A 20,718-nucleotide genomic window follows, 5' to 3' on the forward strand; every position below is an offset into this window, starting at 1 on the left:
GTAGTGTCTTTCCTTCTGCCTGTTCAGCCCTGACGTGTCCCTCCCTCATCTCATCACTGATCCTTACGGACCTGCAGGTCTGGAAGCCATCCCAGGTCAGTGAACTCCGAGAAATCACCCGCCCAAAGTCCTGTATTGCATTTATTCCTTTGCCTGTACATCGAATGCAGCAGAATTCTCATCCCAGGGGAGGTTTTAGCAAATATTGCAAGGGCACAATGTTAATTCTCGTGCTGATAAAGCCTTCGTGGCTTTGCTGATGACAGCTCTGTTTAGTTACCGAGCTGTTGCATTTTAAAGCAGATAGAAGAAGCAGCCTCAGTGTCCTCGCAGGAGCTGCTCACAACCCTCTTTCTCTCCTTCCAGGGGCCGTGGGGTTGGTCCCCCTCCTCCTCCTCCTCGGGGGGCCCTGGTGCGAGGGGCCCCAGTGCGGGGGGGCATCGCTCGGGGGGCCACCATAGCCCGGGGGGTGCCCCCTCCTCCGGCAGTCCGGGGGGCTCCTGCCCCCCGAGCACGGGCAGCTGGCATCCAGAGGATACCCCTTCCTCCTCCTCCTGCGCCAGAAGCCTACGAGGAATATGTAAGGAATTATTTGTCTTCGGTTTTCTACCTCCAGCTAAATGTGTCTTAGATATTCCACGTGACTTGACAGGAGATTGCTGTGGAGAAGTGACCACCAGTGGCCACTGGGATGGGGCTGGGATCCCCAGTGAGCACTGGGATGGGGCTGGGATCCCCAGTGAGCACTGGGATGGGGCTGGGATCCCCAGTAAGCACTGGGATGGGGCTGGGATCCCCAGTGAGCACTGGGATGGGGCTGGGATCCCCAGTGAGCACTGGGATAGGGCTGGGATCCCCAGTGAGCACTGGGATGGGGCTGGGATCCCCAGTGAGCACTGGGATGGGGCTGGGATCCCCAATGAGCACTGGGATGGTGCTTGATGACCTTCTCTGCCTCTTTAACCCTTAAACAAGTGAACTGCAAGTGTCTTAAATCCAAAGTAAAGGTTGTTTTTTATAAATGTGCCCCCAGGAACTGACGTTTTCCATGACTTTCAGTGCATGGTGTGAAAAATTACGTCAGAGATTGGGGTAGTTCATGTAATGTTCTCTTAAGAGAATTCTTTAAGCAAGAGGCACCCAAGGCTTCCTCTGTCCACTAAAATCCTTAAAGCAAATAAGTGAATGAACAGGGGGATGTTTCAAGTTGTATAACTCAGCACCACCCTCCTGCCAAGCTTATCTTGGCATCTGTGCTCTTGGTGTCCCAAAGGAGAAACAACAGCACAACAGCATTTTGGGGAATCATCACAATTATTGATACATCTTAAAAGGTTTGCTTCTCTTCCCAGTAAAATGTTTTTCTCACTGAAACCAGTCCTAAGTTCAGAGGTTGGGGTTTGTCTAATTGTAAATCTGTGGTTTAGATATCACAGAATGTCCTGAGCTGGAAGGGACCCACAAGGACCATCCAGTCCAACCCCTGGCCCTGCACAGACACCCCAACAATCCCACCCTGTCCCCGAGGGCATTGTCCAAACCCTCCTGGAGCTCTGGCAGCTTTGGGACTGTGCCCACTGCCCTGGGGAGCCTGGGCAGTGCCCAACCACCCTCTGGGGGAAGAACCTTTTCCTAATAACACAGTTCCAGGTCTCCTGGCACAGGGATTTGTCCCTCAGCCGAGCTGCAGCCTTGGCCATGAATTATAAATATTAGTATGATTCATTCCTCCCGAACCACGGGACACAGCAGGTCTCAGCCATGTCTGCCACTTCCCTGTGGCAGGGAAGGATTTCCAGGCTCCTCTGAGAGCTGCTGTAGCCTGAATTCAGTCCTGCCATCCCTGTTGGCCAGGAATTATCCTTTGGTCCTTCCATTAACACGTTTGTGTCACGATCCCTTTCAGGGCTACGACGACACGTACGCAGACCAGAGCTACGAGGGCTATGAGGGCTACTACAGCCAGGGCCAAGGGTGAGTTGGCTTCTCTCTTCCTGACATATAATGCATGACCTTTATTCTTTTTTTTTTTTTTTTTTCCATTTTAAGGGAATGCAAACACTCATTTCTGGGTCTGAGCTGTAGAGAAGGTGCCCTGTTCTGCTGCAGTCCAGGAGAGCCTGGGAAATGACACGGACAACACTGGGCATCTTCTGCTTGTCCAGCGTTTGTGCAAGCTGTGTCAGTTTGAGAATGTGATTTCACTGGATGTAACCACCTAATTACTCTTCCAGGGACACAGAATACTATGATTATGGACACGGGGAGGCACAGGAAACCTATGAAGCTTATGGTATGTCTGGGAATACTGTTCCTTTCACCGGGAAGGGGCTGCACGTAGTTGGGAATTGCTTGTGGCCAACCAGCAGTTTTCCAGTGTCACTCCAGGGTCTGAACAAAAACTGAGGAGAACCTCAAGTAGTTTTTATGGTAGAACATTTGTATCTAGATCTGAACAAGCAAAGACATTCTGTGGGTTTAGATCCTTATCAAACTTGATTGTCTCAAAGATGACACTTCAAAAAGATCCATTTTTTAACTATGGAAATATCTTAATTTCCTTGTAGCTTTAGAATATTTTAAGAGGTCTGGATTTCCACCCACAGCACTACTGCTGCAGTCTGGTCTTCATGGACTGTGTTTTATATGGCTCCATCTGCTTCCTTATCCTCAAAAACCCGCTACCTGATCCTGAGTCTGTGCTATACATTAACTTGGAAAATGGATTTGTATGTCACATAAAGGCCTCTCTTTGGAACAGTTTTGCTCAGTATGACTTGCAAGTAGTTTATGAAATTTAGTTAATTTGAATTATGTAAAAGTACTGACTTAGGCTGGACTGAACCAAACTGTTGTGGCTTAACCCCAAGGGGCAGCCAAACCCCACCAGCCACTCACTCACTCCCCATTCCTGGGGTGGGGGAGAGAACTGGAAGGGTAAAAGTGGGAGAACTCGTGGGTTGAGATAAAGACAGTTCAATGGGAAAAGCAAAGTAAAACAAGGAATTAGTTCCTTGCTTCCTTGGGAAGACAAACACCATCACTGCAGAAGTTCTCCCCTCAGCTGTGGCTGCATTTCTTTTTTAAGCCAGGTCCTATGTCCAGGTTTGGAATGGCAGCTGCACGTGGCAATCAATGAGTAAGAAGCATTTTCCTCTCCCTCTAAACAAGCCTGTGCTGCTTTGGGCTGGGGCAGAGTTAATTTTCTTCCTGGTGGCTGCTCTGGGGCTGAGTTTGGGATTTGTGCTGACGATACAGAGATGTTTTGTTGTTGCTGAGCAGAGCTCACACACAGCCAGGGCCTTTCCTGCTCCTTGCACTGCCACTCTGGCATGGGACTGGGGAAACTGGGAGGGCACACAGCCAGGACACTGACCCAGCTGACCAGAGGGATATTCCAGACCACATGACATCATAAGTTCCCAAAGCTGCACAGCGTGAAGGCACGGAATTCCATGTGATTGGAAACAGTCCCTTTCCCAGAGCATCAGCTGAGTGAATGCAGGTAGTGACATTAATGACCAGCTGGAGGGGCTTTCTGGGATCCCTGGGAACTGGGAATCCTCTGTGCCCTGTCATGCCAGTAACAGGGAAGCAGAGTTAATACCCTGCTCCAGCCTCGGGGTGTTCCCTGCTCCGGGTTTAAGCTGTGGGAAGTTCAAACTCAGGTGCCTGAGCAGGGATGTTTTCCAGCCTGGGCTGCATTCGAGCAGACAGCTGCTCCCAGGAACGTTGGCTCTTTGCTGCCTTCAATGCCTGGGTTTGTTGCCTGTGTTTGTCACGCAGCACAAAGAGCCCTTTGTGCCTCCGGCTTGGTGGGAGAGCGGCGGAGTCGGCCGGGATTGGGAGGCCAAAATGCTCATTGTACACTTGGCATGAAGTTGCCACGGCTAATCTGTTTATCCACAGCAATTTCCTTTGGTCTCTGCTTTCATGAAAACAGAATTAGAGGAATAAATCACTGGGCCAGGCTGGAGACAGTTTGGAGAAAAGGGGAATGTGCTCCGTGGTGGTAGGAACAGGCTCGGCTGTCGTGGGACTCTTGATTTCATAAAGTGGTGACCCTGGAGAGACTGGCAGGAACACGAGGATGGATGTTGCAAGCACAAGCCTTAATGAGAGCTGAGCTGGGATATTTGGGGCTGGAGCTGTCTCAGGGACAACAGGGATGTGAACTCCATTCGCTTCAGTTGTGGTTCATGGAATCCTGGGATGGTTTGGGGCGTGAGGGACCTTAAAGATCATCTCGTTCCAACCCCCACCACGGGCAGGGACACCTTTCACCTGCCCGGGATCTGCCTTGCCTGGTGTCTGGGAAGGAGGGAAGCACTTCCTGCAGCTGTCCCTGATGGCCAAACCCTGGGATTAGGGATGCTGGCAGAACCTCTGGCACAGCTGGTGCCACACTGCCCTGGGGATTGGCTTTGGCCCTGCTGGAATTAATTACTCCTGAAAGGCACCGGGTTTGTCCAAGTTGGAGCTGCAGGAGATTTTGGGGATCCTTATGAGGAGAAACTGTAGGAGCTGGGCCTGGTTAGTCTGGAGAGGGCAAGGCTGAGAGGGGATCTCATGAACCCCTACAAATATCTCCTCAATCCACACAAATATCTCATCAATCCATGTAAATGTCTCACCAATCCATACAATAACTCCAGGGGGTGTCAGAGGATGGTCCCAGAATTAGTGTTCAGTGGTGCCCAGTGACAGGACAAGGAGCAGTGGCCATAAACTAAAACCCAGCCAAATTCCACCTCAACCTGAGGCAGAACTCATTCCTTTCCATGGAGGTGGCAGAGCCTGGAACAGCTGCCCAGGGAGGGCTTGGAGTCTCTGGAGACATCCCAGACCCACCTGGACACGTCCCTGTGGCACCTGCTCCTTCCCACAACTCTGGAAGGTTTAGTGGTGGGTTAATTGGGCTCAGTCTTAAAGGAGTTTTCCAGCCTAAATCATATAAATAAATCCAATGTAAATCCACTATTTTGTTGGAGCAGGGGGTGTTTTCCAGTCGGGTGCTGGGGTGAAGCACCACCAGGGCATCCCTGACGTATCCTTGTCTTCTCCACAGGGCAAGATGACTGGAATGGGAGCCGGCCCTCCCTGAAGGCCCCGCCGGCCAGGCCAGTGAAGGGGGCCTACCGAGACCACCCCTACGGACGCTACTAAAAAACACAAAACATGAGGGAAAAACCCCACTTTTGAGCAAAACAGTTGTTACTGATTCTTGTATCTCCCGGGATTCCCGTTGCTTTGCCCACACCAGACAAGTAATTGTCTAACTGTTTTTCTTCGTGGCCCCTTTTTCTCCCACTCCATCCTCACCCTGCATTTCGGCTTCTGTACGTAGTACTTTTAAAAGATGAGTTAAATAGATTTTTTTTTTTTTTTTCTAGAGGAAGCGACTTTTAATTTTTATTTTTATTTTTTTTTTTTCAGTGTGTAGGTGGCTTTTTCTTTCTTTGTCGTTTAGATAAACGCAACTTACCTTTCTTTTTTTTTTTTTTTTAGGAAAAAAAAACAAACAAAAAACAAAAAAAAACCTACAAAACCACAGTTTAAAAGTGTTAGTTTTCCAAAGTGACATGCTTTGCTTAGCAGCTATGAAATTAAGGTTTTTGTTTAAAACTTTTTAAAGTTTGTTTTAAAGGAACCCATAAAGGTTGTAGTTGCAGAATCCCAAAGTAGGCTACATTTCAAAATTCAGGGCTATTTTTAAGCATTAAAATCATAATGTAACGGTAGTAGCTGCCACCATTTTTAAAAAAAAAAAAAAAAAAAAAAAAAGTAACTTCAGATGCCAAAACTTCTTTATAAGGAGATTGCTGGTGAATCTTGAAGTTTAAATTTTAATATGAAGGATCCTCCAACAAATTAAATAGCATTTTTTTTTAAAGAGAATTGACCTAAAAGAAAAATTAGGTTCGTAAAATTGACTTTTCTTATGTGGATTTTGAAATCTAGCCCCCCGTGCAGTGTTGAGATATGCTTGGGAAGCAGATATTTCCAGTGTAAAGGGGTTCTTAGTTTGGTTCTAGATGAACAATTTTAAGGGAAAAAAAAACAAAGCATGGCTCTAATTGCCCAGTGTTTGATAGTAGAAAGCAGAATATTCCATGGGTAGGTCTGAACTCTGTAAAATTCTCATTTTTTATAGTGCTTGGGGCAGATAATCCAGTGCAAGTTTAAAAAAAAAAAGAAAAAATGTCAATATTAGCAGTCCCATCGACTTGTTCAAGTGTATCTCAGCACGAGCTTTGCATAAAAAGGGACACTGCAGCTGGGAAAAAAAAACAAAAAACAACAAAATGATCAAAAATTTCACTTTGTACATAAGATAAAGTCCTAATTGGATTTGTACACTGTCCTCCCACTCTGTTCTGGAAGAGAAACTGCTACATGTGTAAGTCTGCCTAACTAGGTAGCTAAAAACGTGTCAAAATGTCTGTCGCAATTTGTCAATAAAGTTTAGTCCTTTTTTAATCAAAGTAAATGTGATGAATTGTCATTTGTTTTGGTTGAGCGATAAAAAGTAGCGATTTTTTTTTTTTTATTTTATTTCCGTTCTGTTTGTTTTTAAATAAATTTAAATTAACGCTAAAGCTATAATTGTCTTTTTAAAACGATGGAGACATTCTAAAAAAAAAAAAAAAAAATGGTGGTTTTTTTTGTAATTCTCACCAAAAAAAAAAAAACAAAACAAATTTACTGAGCTCGTTGAATGAGCTTAAATTTAAAAAAAAAAAAAAATTATATATATATGAAAAAGCAAAATTTGTTTTTCACCCCCTGGAAGTTGTTGAAGCTGAACTGGGGCAGAAATCTGACTTGGAAAGTGTTTTATGGTTCTTTGCTGAGTTACTGATTCGGATTTCAAGTGGCCTTGGAGAATATTCCGGGCTGCAGACTCCAGCCTGGGTCTGAAATCCCTGGTTTAAGTAGCATGACAAAAGGAATGCTGAAAATTCCAAGGCTTAGCTGCCACCAGGAGGAGAAGGAAGTTGCTTTCTGTAAAACCCCCCCCCTTGGCTAAGATGATGCCCTTCCTACTTCACGGTAGCTTTTACTTGGAAAAACCACTTTAAAAATGTATTTTTGTTGGAGAACGGTGCTGCAGCTGCTCCTTAAATCCTTCTGAGAGGGTGTGGATGTACAGAGATATATAATATATATATATATATATTTAAAACTAAATGCTTCTTAAAGAGACATGAAAAAAATGGTTTGTGTTTCCCATCTCCCAGACGAATTTGGAACTCTTTAAGGGGAGAGAATTAAACTGCTCGGGGGTGAAAAATAAGAATATTAGGGAGCAAAACTGTGGCAGCGCATGAACGAGGGGAATACTTTAAAAAAAAAAAAAAAAAAAAAAAAAAAACCACAACAAAAAACCACAAACTTGTATTTGTAGATTGTTATTAAAGTGCAAATAACCGAATTTTCAACACTGGTTTGGAGTCAGCTTTCAGGGCATAATGTGTTGCTTGATGAAAAGATCTGCCCATTACCCCCCTTTTAAAGGAAAATTATCGCAGGAGAATCAATCAGGATGTGTAAAGCTAACATGCATCGCCCAAAAGGTAACCTAAATGTCTGATTTTAACAGCGCATTTCTCTTTTCCATAAACCCGTGACGTAAACTTTTTTTATCCAGCCAAGCCTTGAGATGTTTTAATTTTAATGTAAAAAAAAAAAAAAAAGGCAACTCGCAAAAAAAAAAAAAGAAAAAAAATGTTTAAAATAAAAACGTTTTAAAACAACCCATATTTTATTTTTTTTTTCTGCATAAATTAGAGATATAACTTTAATAAACGTGCCCTCGGAGATAAAAAATAAATGCACTCCGGCGGAATGTGGGCAAAGAGGAATATTTAAATATCCAAGGATGTAAAACGAAAACGAACCTAGTTAGTTCCTGCTACTGCCAAAAAAAAAAACCACAACAAACCCCCAAATTCCGCTCAGTTGTTTAAAAATGTAAACTTTTTAGCCTCCCTCCCCCCCCCGCCCCAGTATTGCTGTTTCCCTGTGAAACGTCCACAGCTCAGCTGAAGTTGCATGTTTTCCTTCATGTCTAATAATTGCATGTGGGAATCTTTTTTTTCTTTTTCCCTTTCTTCTTTTTTTTTTTTTTTTTTTGTTTGGTTTTTTTTGGAGGGAGGGAGGGAGGGTGGGATTTGTGCTTCCATTGAGGGGCCTCACGAAAATTGTCTTTGATTTGCAGGAGCGGAGAGTTCTCGGAGCCGGGGGGTGAGGAGGAGCAGGGGCAGCGCCCACGGGGGTGAGTCTGTGTGTGTGTGTGTGTTTTTACAGTGTGGGGGTGGCACCATCTGAGCTGTTAAAACCACATCCCCACAAATAAAAAAAGGGAAAGCTGGCTGGCTCTGATGCTCTCGCAGAGGTCACGGTGTGGAGGAGGCTCCAGAATTGTACCAGCCGGGGAGCCGGAGGGAAAGAGGTTTTCAGTGGATTTAGGGGGGGGGGAAAATGTGATGAGGTCCATCTCTTGGAGCTGCTGCTTCCTGGTGGTGTTGGATTTCATGGGATCACAGGCTGGTTTGGGTTGGAAGGGGCCTTAAAGATCATCTGGTTCCCAGTGCCCTGGGATTTGTCACCCGATGCTGCAGGAGCAGAGCAGCTGAAGGAATGGCTCGGTGGGAATTCCTGTGGGAGTCCATGAGGCATTAAAATTACAGGCTGCAGATTTTAAACCCAGCCAGACCTTGCCAGTTCTACACCTTCTGGCCCCCATCAGTGGGATCAAAGGGGATCTGGCTGCTGGCTGGTCAGTTTTTAAGGATTTCTGTCCGCTGGCGTAGCCAGAGATCTCCATCAGGGATCCTGGGACACATCTCTTGGAATCCCAGAATGGTTTTGGTAGGAAGGGAGCTTAAAGCCCATCTCATTCCACCCCCTGCCATGGGAAGGGACATCTTCCAATAGACCAGGTTGCTCCAAGCCCCGTCCAACCTGGCCTGGAACATTCCAGGGATGGGGAATAGGCCATGCTTCTCTAATAAATTGCTTTTATAAATGGATGCAAGTGGTTGCAAACGAGTGGGAGGTGATCACACATCAGTGGAGTGACCTGCTTAGGCAGCAAGGACACATTTCTCCCCCAGGGCAGCATCCCAAGGCTTTTGGGAACAGCTAAATGCTTCCTCTCAAACCCTGAGACCGCTGAAAGTCTGATCTCCATAAATAAAAGAACAAAGAAATAAACCCTTGCAGTGCTGAACAAGCCCAACAGCTTCAAAAGGCAACCTGGGCACAGGACATAAAAGGACACAAGTCTAATTTTACATGGAATTGTAAAGCTCCCAAACGAGCTTCTCTTATCCGAGGAGCATTAGGGACGAGGAAGAGGTAATGTGTGGAAATGCTGCAACAGGGAGATTACCCTGAATTCTTCCACTTGAAAATTGGATCCTGCCAGGGGGAACGATAACGTGTCTGGATTTGTGGCCTGGTTATCAAATTCATCTTCATTTACAATGTAATTGGAACATCAGTTTCTCTGGCCATGTACCAATCTTTCCCGTTTCTTTCTTAATAGGCACAGCTTTTATATCAAGTGGAAAAGATTTGATAGAGATCATCTATTATGATGCAGGGTTTTTTTTTTTACCTGTAGAAGGGGATCTTGTGACGCTGCCTCTGGAGGGATCCAGCTCGTGCCTTGCCTTTGTTGCATGTTTATGGGGAAGACTTAAATGTTGTGGCAGACTGTAAATATTAATATATTGAAATAGCTGTATATGCTACAAGTATTTTGCAAACATGCCCTGGATCAGACGTTCCCTCCCTCTCACAGCACTGCTCCAGTCAGATTTTAGCCTGGAGTCTGCAAGAGCTAATTGGAGATCCCAAAATAACCCTCAGCATAGGATGTGTCTCTCAAAGATGCTCTAATTAGCCAGACATTCCGGGGGTGATGCAGGAATTTGTGAGGGATAGAGATTCCTTTGAGTCTGAGTCACCTAAATAACCTGAATAACCTTCCCTTTCCTACTGGCAGGTGGCTGCTGGAGGTGGAATTAGCTGGCTGTGACCTCACAAGTGCCAGGGATCTCTCATCTCCCAGTTTTCCCAAAGGACTAATCCTCACCTTATTATTTGTAGGGTTTTGGTGAAGGCCATAAAGCAGGTGAAGGCCCTGTCGTGCCTGGCTCTGTGCAGGGGGATGTGCAGCAGCTGGGACCTCTCCTCTGGGGAAGCTTTTCCCAACAAAAACCGTTCTTGTTAAGAGATTTTGGCTCCAGGAGCATCCTCCTGCTGCAGAACACGCAGCATTCCCACCTTCCCTGCCCCTTTCCCTGCGTGGTCACAGCTTCTCCAGCCTCTTGGGTATAACTACTCAGCCTGGCTGTGCCTGGAGCTGGCACAGACCCGGGTTTTACACCCTCAGGGAGGTTGAGTGCTTTGTGGGATCCTGGGCAGCCACAGGAGAGTGAAACCAAGCTGGAATTCCAGAAAAACCCCCGGCAGCTTTCCCTGGAAGGAGACTTTCATCCCCTGCCCATTCCTCAGCCCTGGTTTCAAGTTGCTGTTTGGGTTGTTAAATAAAGCAAATGGCTTTGAGCTTTGTTATATGGAAATATAGATTCATGGAATGGTTTGGGTGGGAAGGGACCTTAAAGCCCGTCCAGTTCCAGCCTCTGCCATGGGCAGGGACACCTTCCACTGGACCAGATTGCTCCAACCCCTGTCCAACTTGGCCTTGGACACCTCCAAGATGGGAATTCCACACCCTCTGTGGTATTTTGTGTCTAACTCAGCCTCTCTGAAAGCACTGTGGTTTAACCCTTTACCTCGATATGTCCCTCCAAAATTCCGTCTTGGATAAGCTGGGTTTACGAGCACAGCTGGATTCCCTGTCCAGCACTTGCAGCAGATGATTCTTTTCGTACAGGACGAGCTTTTAAATTTGTATGAGAGCATCTGTCGCGAGCAGAGCCAAGAAAAACAGTTCAAGTGTTCATTTTCCCTTCCTTAACCCATCCTGCTGCTCTCCTGGAGAACACTTGGGCTGAGGGTGATTCCTGCAGCTTGGATGGACCCTCTGAGCGGCCCCAGAGGAGGAGGGACCAGCTGGGATGTGTCTGCTGGGAGCTGCAGAGGAGAACAGGCTTCCCTGGGAACGAGCACATCCGGAGCTTTTGGGGAGGAAAACGGGGCTTAGGGAAATTCTTCCTTAATTGATAAACCTGTAACATGTTGGATGAGACATTGGACACGTGTCCCGTTCATCAGCTATGAGGGGGAGGAATTCCTGCAGGTTATCCAGGGACTCCCATCCCAGTGGAGATGTTATTCCTCATTTTCTCCCTGGGAAGCTCCGTTCTGTGAGCACAGAACACAAACCTTTGCTGTTGCTGCTCAGCTGAGCCTTCCACTGCTGCCATATGTTTTAATGGGAATGTTTGTTTCCACGCTCCTTTTGCTCCTTTTGCAAGGAGGGATGAGTCTCCAGGGAGCTGCTTTCAGAGCTGATCAAGGAGCACAGTTAAGACACTTCCCTGGGAAATAGGAACCTGCCAGATCTTGGGGAGTGTTGGAGAACACTGGAGCCTCCCTTGGATCCCACGAGAGCAGCAGCTGTGTGTTGGAACACTGAAATATAAAGTGTTTTCTGCTGAAGCTGTTACTTTTACCACTGAATTTGGAACTAGGTATGACCAAAAAGCTTCAATACGTCGTGTTGTAGTTGCAAACCTGATATATTTTAACCTGAAAATGTTTTTAACCTGATGTTGGTACGTCCTGTTACCTTTATAGTTGTTCCTGGAAGACTCTGTTAAACCACAGATGTCTGGATACTCCTGGGTTTTGATGGCTTTGCACATTGAGGTTGGGAAGGACCTCCAAGACCATCGAGTCCAACCTGTGACCACCTCGTCACCCAGCCCAGAGCACTGAGTGCCACGTCCAGTCATTCCTTGGACAGCTCCAGGGATGGGAACTGCACCACCTCCCTGGGCAGCCCCTTCCAAAGCCAGTAAAGAACTAAACCCTGGGCCTGTGGAAGTCCATTAATTTCAGAGATTTTTGCCTCCAGCTGGTTCTCAGTGTTGTAAAATGCTCCATCTGTGCCGAAGCACCAACGCCCACAAGTGGAGGAGATCATTGAGAAAAAAAACGCTGTGAGCGGGTGATAAAGATGCTGAAAAATGATCAAGGTGAATCACAGCACGAAAATAGCTTGGATGGGAGCCTGGTGAGCTCCTGCACCAATAAGTTGGATGGCAGCCTGGCAAGCTCCTCCACCGAGGAGCACTGGGCTTTCTGCTCCAGCTATTCCACGATCCTACAACTCTTGTGTTTGGAAGTGATCCCTCATTCCGTGTAATAAAGTCCTGACGATGAATATGTTTTGGCTTTCAGCGGTTGTTTCACTGGTTTCGACGGGGTGTGTTTTGGGGGGGTCTGTCCCCTATGGGGGGGGGTGTGGGGGGAACACACGGGTGGGCGCTGGGACCCAGAGGCGACCTCGGCCTGGAGAGGGCGTGGCTTTGGGCGTGACCGAGCGGGATGTGGGCGTGTCCAAGTACTCGCTGGGCGTGTCCAAGCGGGTCGGGGGCGTGGCCAGTGGCGTTCGCGCCCCGCCGAAGCTTGTCCCGCGCCGGCCGCCGTCGCGGCCCGCCCGCCATATTGTGGCCGGCACAGGCGGAGCGGCGGCGGCGATGGGTGAGGGGGGACAGGGGAGGGGGCCCCGGGACCGGGCCGGGAGCGGGCGGGGGGAGCCCCGCCGGCAGCCGCGGGGACGGCCCGTGCGCCGGGCGGGGCGCGGCGCAGCCCCGCGGCTCGCCCCGCCCCGACCGCGCCGCGCTCAGGGGGGGCGCGGCCTCGCCCGGAGCCCCTCCAGAGCCCCGCAGCAGCCTCGGGGCGTGCTCATGGACCCCTCACCTCCCTCCGGAGTCCTTAATGCAGGTCCTGTGTGCCCCAGTAGAGGCTGCAGGGCCACCCCCGGGCTCCCTGGAGGGTCCCGGTGCTGCCCCAGCCGGACCTCCCGGGCGCTCAGAGCTCCCATCACCCCCTGACTGCTCCTGTTGCTTCCCCAGAGCCCCCTTGACCCCCTCAGCTCTTCTTTAGACCCCACTTGTACCCCCACATTTCCCTCTTACGCTCCCCCAGACCCCCTGTGTTGGCCACTGTTCTCTTGCAGTCCCCACTTGCACCCCCAGATTTCCCCCTGATAGCCCCCGTTGCCCCCCCAGAGCCCCCAGTGGCCCCCTCAGCTCTTCTACAACCCCCACTTGTGCCCCCACATTTCCTCTTCAGCCCCTATTGCTCCCCCAGGCCCCCCTTGGCCCCCACTGCTCTTCTTTAGCCCTCCTTGTGCCCCCACATTTTTCCCCTGGAGCCTCTGTGGCTCCTTCCTGCCCTCCTGCAGACCTGGAACCCCCCCGTCTGTGCCCTCACAGCCTCCACTGCTCCCTCAGAGCTTCCAGGGAGCTCCCAGAGCTCCTGCACCCCCCAAAAACTGCATCCCGACGCTTCCCAGGTGTCCCCCACTGTCCAGCACTAGGAGTCCTGAGCTCAGCTCCAGCTTTAAAACTTCTTTAAGAACAGTCTCTAAACCCTCAGCAAGTTTTTTTTTACTCCAAGTGGTGCAAACTGGAAATTATCCACCACCAGGAAAAGGAATGTTCAGTAACTGGTGTGACCTGAGTTTCCTCACAGCTCAGATTTCACTTGTAAATGGGGGTTTTATCACCTTCTCCTTTCTCTGAAGTTGTGTAGGGTCTCCTGAGGTTTAAGCAGGATCCAGGGAAGGTTTAAAAACCTTGGGATTAGTGTTATGGTTTACACTGTGCCAAACATCCCTGGAAAAGCTAAATTTGGGCTGATACCCCATTGGCCTCAGTGCCATGCAAACATAAAACAACGAATGCCCTAAAAATGGGTTCTTTTTCCCAGTTCTAAGGAGCCAAAAAGGAAAAAGCCAGTCTGTAATTCCTTGGGGAAAAAAAAAGAAAAAGTTGTAATCTTCAATTTCAGCACAAAATTGGGCAAAGAGGACCCAGGTAATATCCTTAATCCCCAGGATCCTTTGGGGGAATTCTTGAGCATCTCTGGGTGCCTCTGATATCCCTAATTTCCTGGGTCCTTTGGGGGAATTCTTGAGCATCTCTAGGTGTCTCTAATATCCCTAATTCCCTGGATCCTTCAGGGGAATTCCTGAGCATCTCTGGGTGCCTCTGATATCCCTAACCCCCTGAATTCCTTTTGGGGAATTCTTGAGTCTCTGCCCTGCCTGTGGCACAGGGATAACACCACAGGGATGCTGATCAAATTCCTTGTAAACTTGGGTTGGGAGAGAGGCAGGAAGAGCTCCATGGAAGCCTCCACACACGGACTCTCCATGAATTCCCAGCACCTCAACAAGCCCTCATCCACAGCCTGGGGAAATGCAGGAGGCAAGGAACAGGCTTGGGAATCGGGTTATCCTGCCATGGCAGTGGCGGCGACGGATGAGCCCGGAATGATCAACCATCCCTAATCAACAATCCGTCTCTGCTTGCAGTGGTGGGGCCTGGAGCGATCCCGCAGTGAGCAGCTCCCACGGCTCGGGAATGGCCGGGGGCCGGCGAGGTCCCAACAGAACCTCCTACTGCCGGAACCCGCTGTGTGAGCCCGGAGCTGCCGGCGGCTCCGCACACTCCTCGGGCTCCTCCGTCACAGGCGTGCGCTCCCGGACCAGGTACGGGCCCCCAGAGCCACAGCCAGCCAGGCTCTGCTCCCCCCTGCAGCCACCTGGCGTGGGTTGCACTGGGAGGGATCTTGAAGCTCATCCCGTTCCCACTCCCTGCCACGGCTTCCCTGGGTAACCTGTGCTGGGGCCTCCCCACCCTCACGGGGGAGCAGTTTCTTCCCAGTGTCCCACCCTGATCTCCCTTCTTGCGGTTTGAAGTCGTTCATCCCTTGTCCTGTCGCCTGGGAGGGTGAGGCTGGATAACAGGAAAAAATTCCTCACAGAAAGGGTGGTCAGGCCTTGGAAGGGGCTGCCCAGGGAAGTGGGGGAGTCCCCATCCCTGGGGGTGTCCAGTCCATCCCTGGAGTGTCCAAACCATCCCTGGGGGTGTCCAGTCCATCCCTGGGGTGTCCAGTCCATCCCTGGAGTGTCCAAACCATCCCTGGGAGTGTCCAAACCATCCCTGTGGTGTTCAGATCATCCCTGGGAGTGTTAAAACGAGTGGATGTGGAGCTTTGTGAGAGGGTTTGATGGGCTTGGGGGCACAAGATTGGACTTAACCATCTCGGAGAGCTTTTCCAACCTTAAAGCCCATCCAGTCCCACCCCCTGCCATGGGCAGGGGCACCTTCCCCTGTCCCACGTTGCTCCAACCTGGCCTTGGACACTCCCAGGGATGGGCCAGCCACAGTTGCTCTGGGAAATCCATTCCAGCCCCTCCCCACCCTCCCAGGGGGGAATTTCTCCCCACTGTCCCATCTAACCCTGCCCTCTGGCAGTGGGAAGCCATTCCCCCTTGCCCTGTCACTCCATACCCTCCTGAAAAGCCCAGATTCCTTGGGGATGAGCTGGGGTGTGGGCTTGTGCATTCCCCACCTGTGATAAGGAGCTGTGTGTGCTCTCCCAGCAAAGCTGGATTGCTCTGCCTGTGGCCTTGCAATGACTTGCCTGGATAACTGTATCCCTGTGATTTTCCTGGCCCAGGGCCCTCAGCAGGGAGTGTGTTTAGACAGATTTAACATTTGCTTTGCAGGGTTCATAAGGCACCTCCTGCTTATGGGGCTGGGGCTTGACTGCTCTAGTGGGAGGTGTCCCTTCCCAGGGCAGGGGGTGGGACTGGATGGGTTTTAAGGTCCTTTCCAACCCCGGCCATTCTGTGATTCCACAGTTTAATCAATCCTGAGGAGCTGAACCTCTTTCACCTTGGGAATCTGGTCATTTCAGAGAGACATCTCCTAAGATTTCCCCCTCATTTTAAGCTGTCAGCCCTGCTGTTTTAAACCCTGGACTGATCCAGCTGCGTCCCCCAGGATCAGCAGCCTTCCTGCAGCCACACCTGTGGTTTCATTTTGGGATTTTCAATGGGAGTTTGTGCTCTGCAGTTTCTTTGAAACCCACACCCAGATTCCTTCGCCTGTTGTTATTTAGAGACTGCAAATCAGGAGAGATATATCTGGTGTATCTTAATTCCCCTCGATTAAAGGATCTGTCTGGGATCCTGTGCGTGCTCACACAGGAACACACACCTCTGGCTAAACTCGTTTTTCCTCCTCAGGTGAATAGAAGGTGAAGAATGAACAAGGGCTTGTGTGTAATTGCTCTGTCTTTCATGTTCAAGCACTCTTAGATATGTAAATAGCAACTTGAGGTCTGAAAGGTTCCAATTAATTAAGGGAGTCACTGGTTGTCCCTTGAGTAGCACAGCACAGCCCTGGGTTTGAACCTGGCTCAACACAGGGGATTTAATATCAAGTGACCTGGTGCTGTAGGCTGGCCTGGTTCCAAGTTTTGCTTTCTCTGGGCAAATTCCTGCTCACATCTGCCTGCCAGAGTCATCCTGGACGTCTTTGGGGTGCTGACACTTCTGTTTTGTGGCAGCCACTGATGGTTAGCTTGGGTTTCTCAGTCAGTGTTAGTCCTTGTACAGCCTGGGTGGGTGGGCAGGAGGACACTGCCCTCTTCATTCCTGACTCTTGGCTTCCCTTGGCAGGAGTGGCTCAGGTACAGGCCTTTCCAGCCCCCCTTTGGCAGCACAGACAGTGGTCCCCCTGAGGCACTGTAAGATCCCAGAGCTGCCTGTGGAGAGGAGTGTCCTGTTCGAGCTCCAGCTCTTCTTCTGTCACCTCGTCGCTCTCTTTGTCCACTACATCAACATCTACAAGACGGTGTGGTGGTACCCACCCTCCCACCCTCCCTCCCACACATCACTGGTAAGCACCAGAGGACAGATGATACTCCCAGGATGTCTCTGGGGTCGTTAAACATTACATTTTATATATATTTATATTTAATGTAAACTACACGTGACTCTGCAACTCTTTACTTTGCCAAGTTTTGGGTGCTGGCTGCCTGCTTGTCATTCTCTCTCCAATCTTGGAAGAGAGTCCAAAGAGAAGAGGATAATTTGGAAGTTTCTCTGTTGAATGTGGGTTTCTGCTGCCTCATGGGAACGGGATCATTTTGGTTTTGTCTCCACAGAACTTTCACCTTATTGACTTCAACGTGCTGACGGTGACAACCATCGTCCTGGCCCGGCGGCTCATCAGTGCTATTGTGAAGGAGGTAAAGTCCCCAGGCAGATCTCAGAGCTGTTCTTTGGGGGGAATTGCAAGGCTGTGTGTCCCTTCTGCAGTTCCAAACTCCTCTGTCTTTTCCTAAAGAGCTTTGTGATACGCCCAAGTCAGAATCCCAGGCATGGTTTGGAATGGGAAGAGCAGAGAACAGAACTGAGAGCCCCAAACCACCTCTCCTGACTCTGTCCTTCTGGGATTGTCTCTGAATTACTGTCTCAACTAGACTTGTAGTGATTCTGCTTCCCTCCTCCTAATTGGCTCTTTTCCTGTTCTCTCCATCACTCCACCTTTCCCCAGGGAAAGTCAGTGGGTGTCTGCTCACCGTGGAAATGTCCTGTGGTGAGCAGGGCCAGGAGGGTGGGCTGGTCACACTTTAACTGCCAGAGTTTAACAAGGAACTCAGAGCTCTCCTCCCTCCAGCCTGAGGAATGAGGCCCAGATTCCAGAGGTTTTGGAGATTCCACAGAAGGCCTCCCTGTCCTGGCATCACTCAGCCTTTCCCTGGTGCTTTACTTGATTCACAGATTGAGTTTTACTCCCTGCAGGAAGAGGGAATGAGCCTCCCCTGTGCCCAGCTCTCTCCTCTCTCCCACAGGCTTCCCAGAGTGGCAAAGTGTCCCTGCCCCGCTCCGTGTTCCTGGTGGTCACTCGGTTTGCCGTCCTCACCGGCACGGGCTGGAGCCTGTGCCGATCCATCATCCACCTCTTCAGAACCTACTCCTTCCTCAACCTCCTGTTCCTGTGCTACCCGTGAGTATCCCTGTGTCAGGGAGGGGGATCCCTCATGGGCACTGCAGGGGGTGTTGAAGTGAAGCCCCAGTAAGTGCTCAGTTACCTGGTCACCTTTTCCCCTTTGCTGTGTCACATTCCGTGCTGGCAGGGCAGGTCTTTGACATCTGCCTGTGTCTCAGCTTTATGTGAGCACCAATCCTTAGATTGCTCGTGTCCTCTGAGAAGGGAGTGTGTGCTTTTCCCATAGTGTTCAAAAAAACTCGTGGCTTCAGTTTCCTTTGGCTCCAGGTGGAGGGAATCAAACAGCTTCCCTGCTTCGTGTTAACTGATAAAAGGGAGCTGGTTTTGCTTCCAGTCGTGTATGGAAAATAGCTCCTTTCTCCCTGATAAATGAAGGAGGAAGCATCCATAAAGATCTGAGACTTGAGATCAGTGGTGAAGCTCTTTTCAGGAGTTTCTGTAGGTATTAGAGGCCATTTAGAATCACAGAATGATGGAATGGTTTGGGTTGGAAGGGACATTAAAGATCATCCCGTTCCACCCCCTGCCACGGGCGGGGACACCTCCCAGTAGCCCAGGTTGCTCCAGCCTGGCCTTGGACACTTCCAGGCATGGGGCAACCACAGGGAACCTCCTCCTGGCTTCGGGAAGGGGCTGTGCTGCAGCAAACCCTCAGGACTAACAGCCCTTCCGCCCTGTGCTGCTCCAGGTTCGGGATGTACATTCCCTTCCTCCAGCTGAACTGTGACCTGCGCAAGGCGGGGCTGTTTGCCCAGGTGGCCAACATCGGCCCCAGGGACACGGGCGAGGTGGGGGCCCGGGGCAGGGACTACCTGACGGTGCTCAAGGAGACGTGGAAGCAGCACACGCGGCACATGTACGGCATGGAGGCCATGCCCACCCACGCCTGCTGCCTCTCCCCGGACCTCATCCGCAACGAGGTGGAGTACCTCAAAATGGACTTCAACTGGCGCATGAAGGAGGTGCTGGTGAGCTCCATGCTCAGTGCCTACTACGTGGCCTTCGTGCCCGTCTGGTTTGTGAAGGTGAGAGAGGGCTGGGGCTGGCTGGGAGGTGGGCACTGGGCCGTGGTGGCAGCGGGGAGGGGGACATTGTTGAATCCCTAAGGTGTGGTACTAATGTTATATTCCTAATCTGTGAATGAGACAAATGTCTCCTCATAACTCATCCCCCAGGGAGGTCTGTCCCCTGGTGCTCCCACCCGCTGTCAGCTGAGCACGGGGAGCATCAGGAGCCATCCCCCTGTTTTTGGTGCTGGCACAGCAGTTCTGCATCAGCCATCCTATGTGGGTGCTTCTTTCCAAGCGGGATTAACAGCTGCATGCAGCTGCCTCCTTCTACCTGCCTGAGTGCTTTGTGTTCTGATGGCTCTGGCAGGTGGGGCTGTGCAGACACGTTGTCACACCAATGCCCAAACATGCCACACGTTCCTGTCCCCCCACAGAACACTCAGTACTACGACAAACGCTGGTCCTGTGAGCTCTTCCTGCTGGTTTCCATCAGCACCTCCGTGATCCTGATGCAGTACCTGCTCCCTGCCCGCTACTGTGACCTGCTCCACAAGGCTGCAGCACACCTGGGCTGCTGGCAGAAGGTGGATCCAGCCCTCTGCTCCAACGTGCTGCAGCATCAGTAAGGAATTCTCTCTTGGGGTTAGGGCTGGGTTTTCCCTGAGAGGGCTGGACAGGGAGCTCAGCCTTAAAATAAAAAACGAGGGAGAAAACTGAGAGCGGAGTTGTGGGCTGATACCTCCAACAGCACAGACACTCTGTGCATTGCCCACTGCCAAGCTCAGCCAGCAGAGCTGATTTTTGGCAAGGTTCCTGCCGCTCCTGGCCACGGGTACCTGCCAGTTGTCACCACCGTGGTGACACACCCGGACGGGCCAACCTGCCCGTGCTCCCCGTGGGCAGGGGGAAGGCAGCAGCCCCTGTTCCCACGTGCAGGCAGCACTGAGGGCTCCCTGTTCCCTGCAGGTGGACTGAGGAGTGCATGTGGCCGCAGGGGGTGTTGGTGAAGCACAGCAAGAACGTGTACAAGGCCGTGGGGCACTACAACGTGGCCGTGCCCTCCGACGTCTCGCACTTCAGGTTCCACGTAAGGTCACGTCTCCTTCCTGGGAAACAGAGGGGTAGCACCCGGGCAGGGCCATGGTCCTCGTGTCCTGGACACCTGGGGCTGCCAGAGGGTGGCTTTCCAAGTGCCCAGGGTGGGAAGTTACTTATCCCTGTGGATAATCCCAGAGGAATCCCACCCAAAACCCACCCCAGAGGTTCCGCCTCTCGCTCGGTTGCCTCACTGTGTTCTCCCACAGTTCTTTTTCAGCAAACCACTGAGGATCCTCAACATCCTGATCCTGCTGGAAGGGGCCGTCATCTTCTACCAGCTTTACTCGCTGATTTCCTCGGAGAAGTGGCACCAGACCATCTCCCTGGCTCTGATCCTCTTCAGCAATTACTACGCCTTCTTCAAGCTGCTGCGTGACCGTCTGGTGCTGGGCAAAGCCTACTCATATGCTGCCAGCAGGGACTCAGAGCAGAAGTTAAATTAAAACAATTGCACTGATGCTGAGCTTGTTACAGAACAAACAAAACAAGAAACCCTCAGAGCTTTGTATTTTTGTTACCACTGCTTTTTTTTTTTTCTTTGATCACTGATGTAATTAAAAGGAAAAAAAAAAAACATATTTTTTTACTCCCAA

The 20,718-nt window shown here is 50.3% G+C and overlaps 2 protein-coding genes across 7 annotated transcripts in view; both read left to right on the plus strand.

Annotated features, from left to right (window-relative positions):
• KHDRBS1 (KH RNA binding domain containing, signal transduction associated 1) overlaps nucleotides 1-12,366 on the plus strand; it is a 24,577-nt gene extending 12,211 nt beyond the window's left edge. Inside the window, exons 6-13 of one of the 5 annotated variants that reach the window (XR_005565746.1) lie at nucleotides 367-580; nucleotides 1,907-1,974; nucleotides 2,235-2,293; nucleotides 3,089-3,139; nucleotides 5,069-5,267; nucleotides 8,222-8,278; nucleotides 11,454-11,669; nucleotides 11,776-12,366. Coding sequence is in view for 2 of the 5 variants with exons in the window: in XM_039387110.1 (XP_039243044.1) it covers nucleotides 367-580; nucleotides 1,907-1,974; nucleotides 2,235-2,293; nucleotides 3,089-3,139; nucleotides 5,069-5,166 (490 nt within the window). In the remaining 3 variants the exon portion in view is untranslated. Of the gene's footprint in view, nucleotides 1-366; nucleotides 581-1,906; nucleotides 1,975-2,234; nucleotides 2,294-3,088; nucleotides 3,140-5,068; nucleotides 5,443-8,221; nucleotides 8,279-11,453 lie in introns of those variants that run through there. The other 4 variants (XR_005565745.1, XR_005565747.1, XM_039387110.1 and 1 more) reach the window with 4 other exon arrangements.
• TMEM39B (transmembrane protein 39B) lies at nucleotides 8,225-20,718 on the plus strand. 2 transcript variants are annotated; one of them, XM_027728398.2, is made up of 9 exons: nucleotides 8,225-8,278; nucleotides 14,525-14,701; nucleotides 16,682-16,901; nucleotides 17,170-17,253; nucleotides 17,860-18,014; nucleotides 18,706-19,042; nucleotides 19,462-19,649; nucleotides 19,994-20,114; nucleotides 20,332-20,718. In XM_027728398.2, the coding sequence occupies exons 2-9, from the start codon at nucleotides 14,574-14,576 to the stop codon at nucleotides 20,566-20,568; spliced, it is 1,470 nt and encodes a 489-aa protein (XP_027584199.1). In that variant the 5' UTR covers nucleotides 8,225-8,278; nucleotides 14,525-14,573; the 3' UTR covers nucleotides 20,569-20,718. The 2 variants fall into 2 exon arrangements, with proteins under 2 accessions (XP_027584199.1, XP_027584196.1); XM_027728395.2 differs by lacking the exon at nucleotides 8,225-8,278 and adding an exon at nucleotides 12,617-12,684.

This window comes from Pipra filicauda, unplaced genomic scaffold (assembly GCF_003945595.2).
Source record: "Pipra filicauda isolate LSUMZ 115617 unplaced genomic scaffold, ASM394559v2 scaffold531_size399970_pilon, whole genome shotgun sequence".
Classification (NCBI taxonomy): Eukaryota; Metazoa; Chordata; class Aves; order Passeriformes; family Pipridae; genus Pipra; species Pipra filicauda.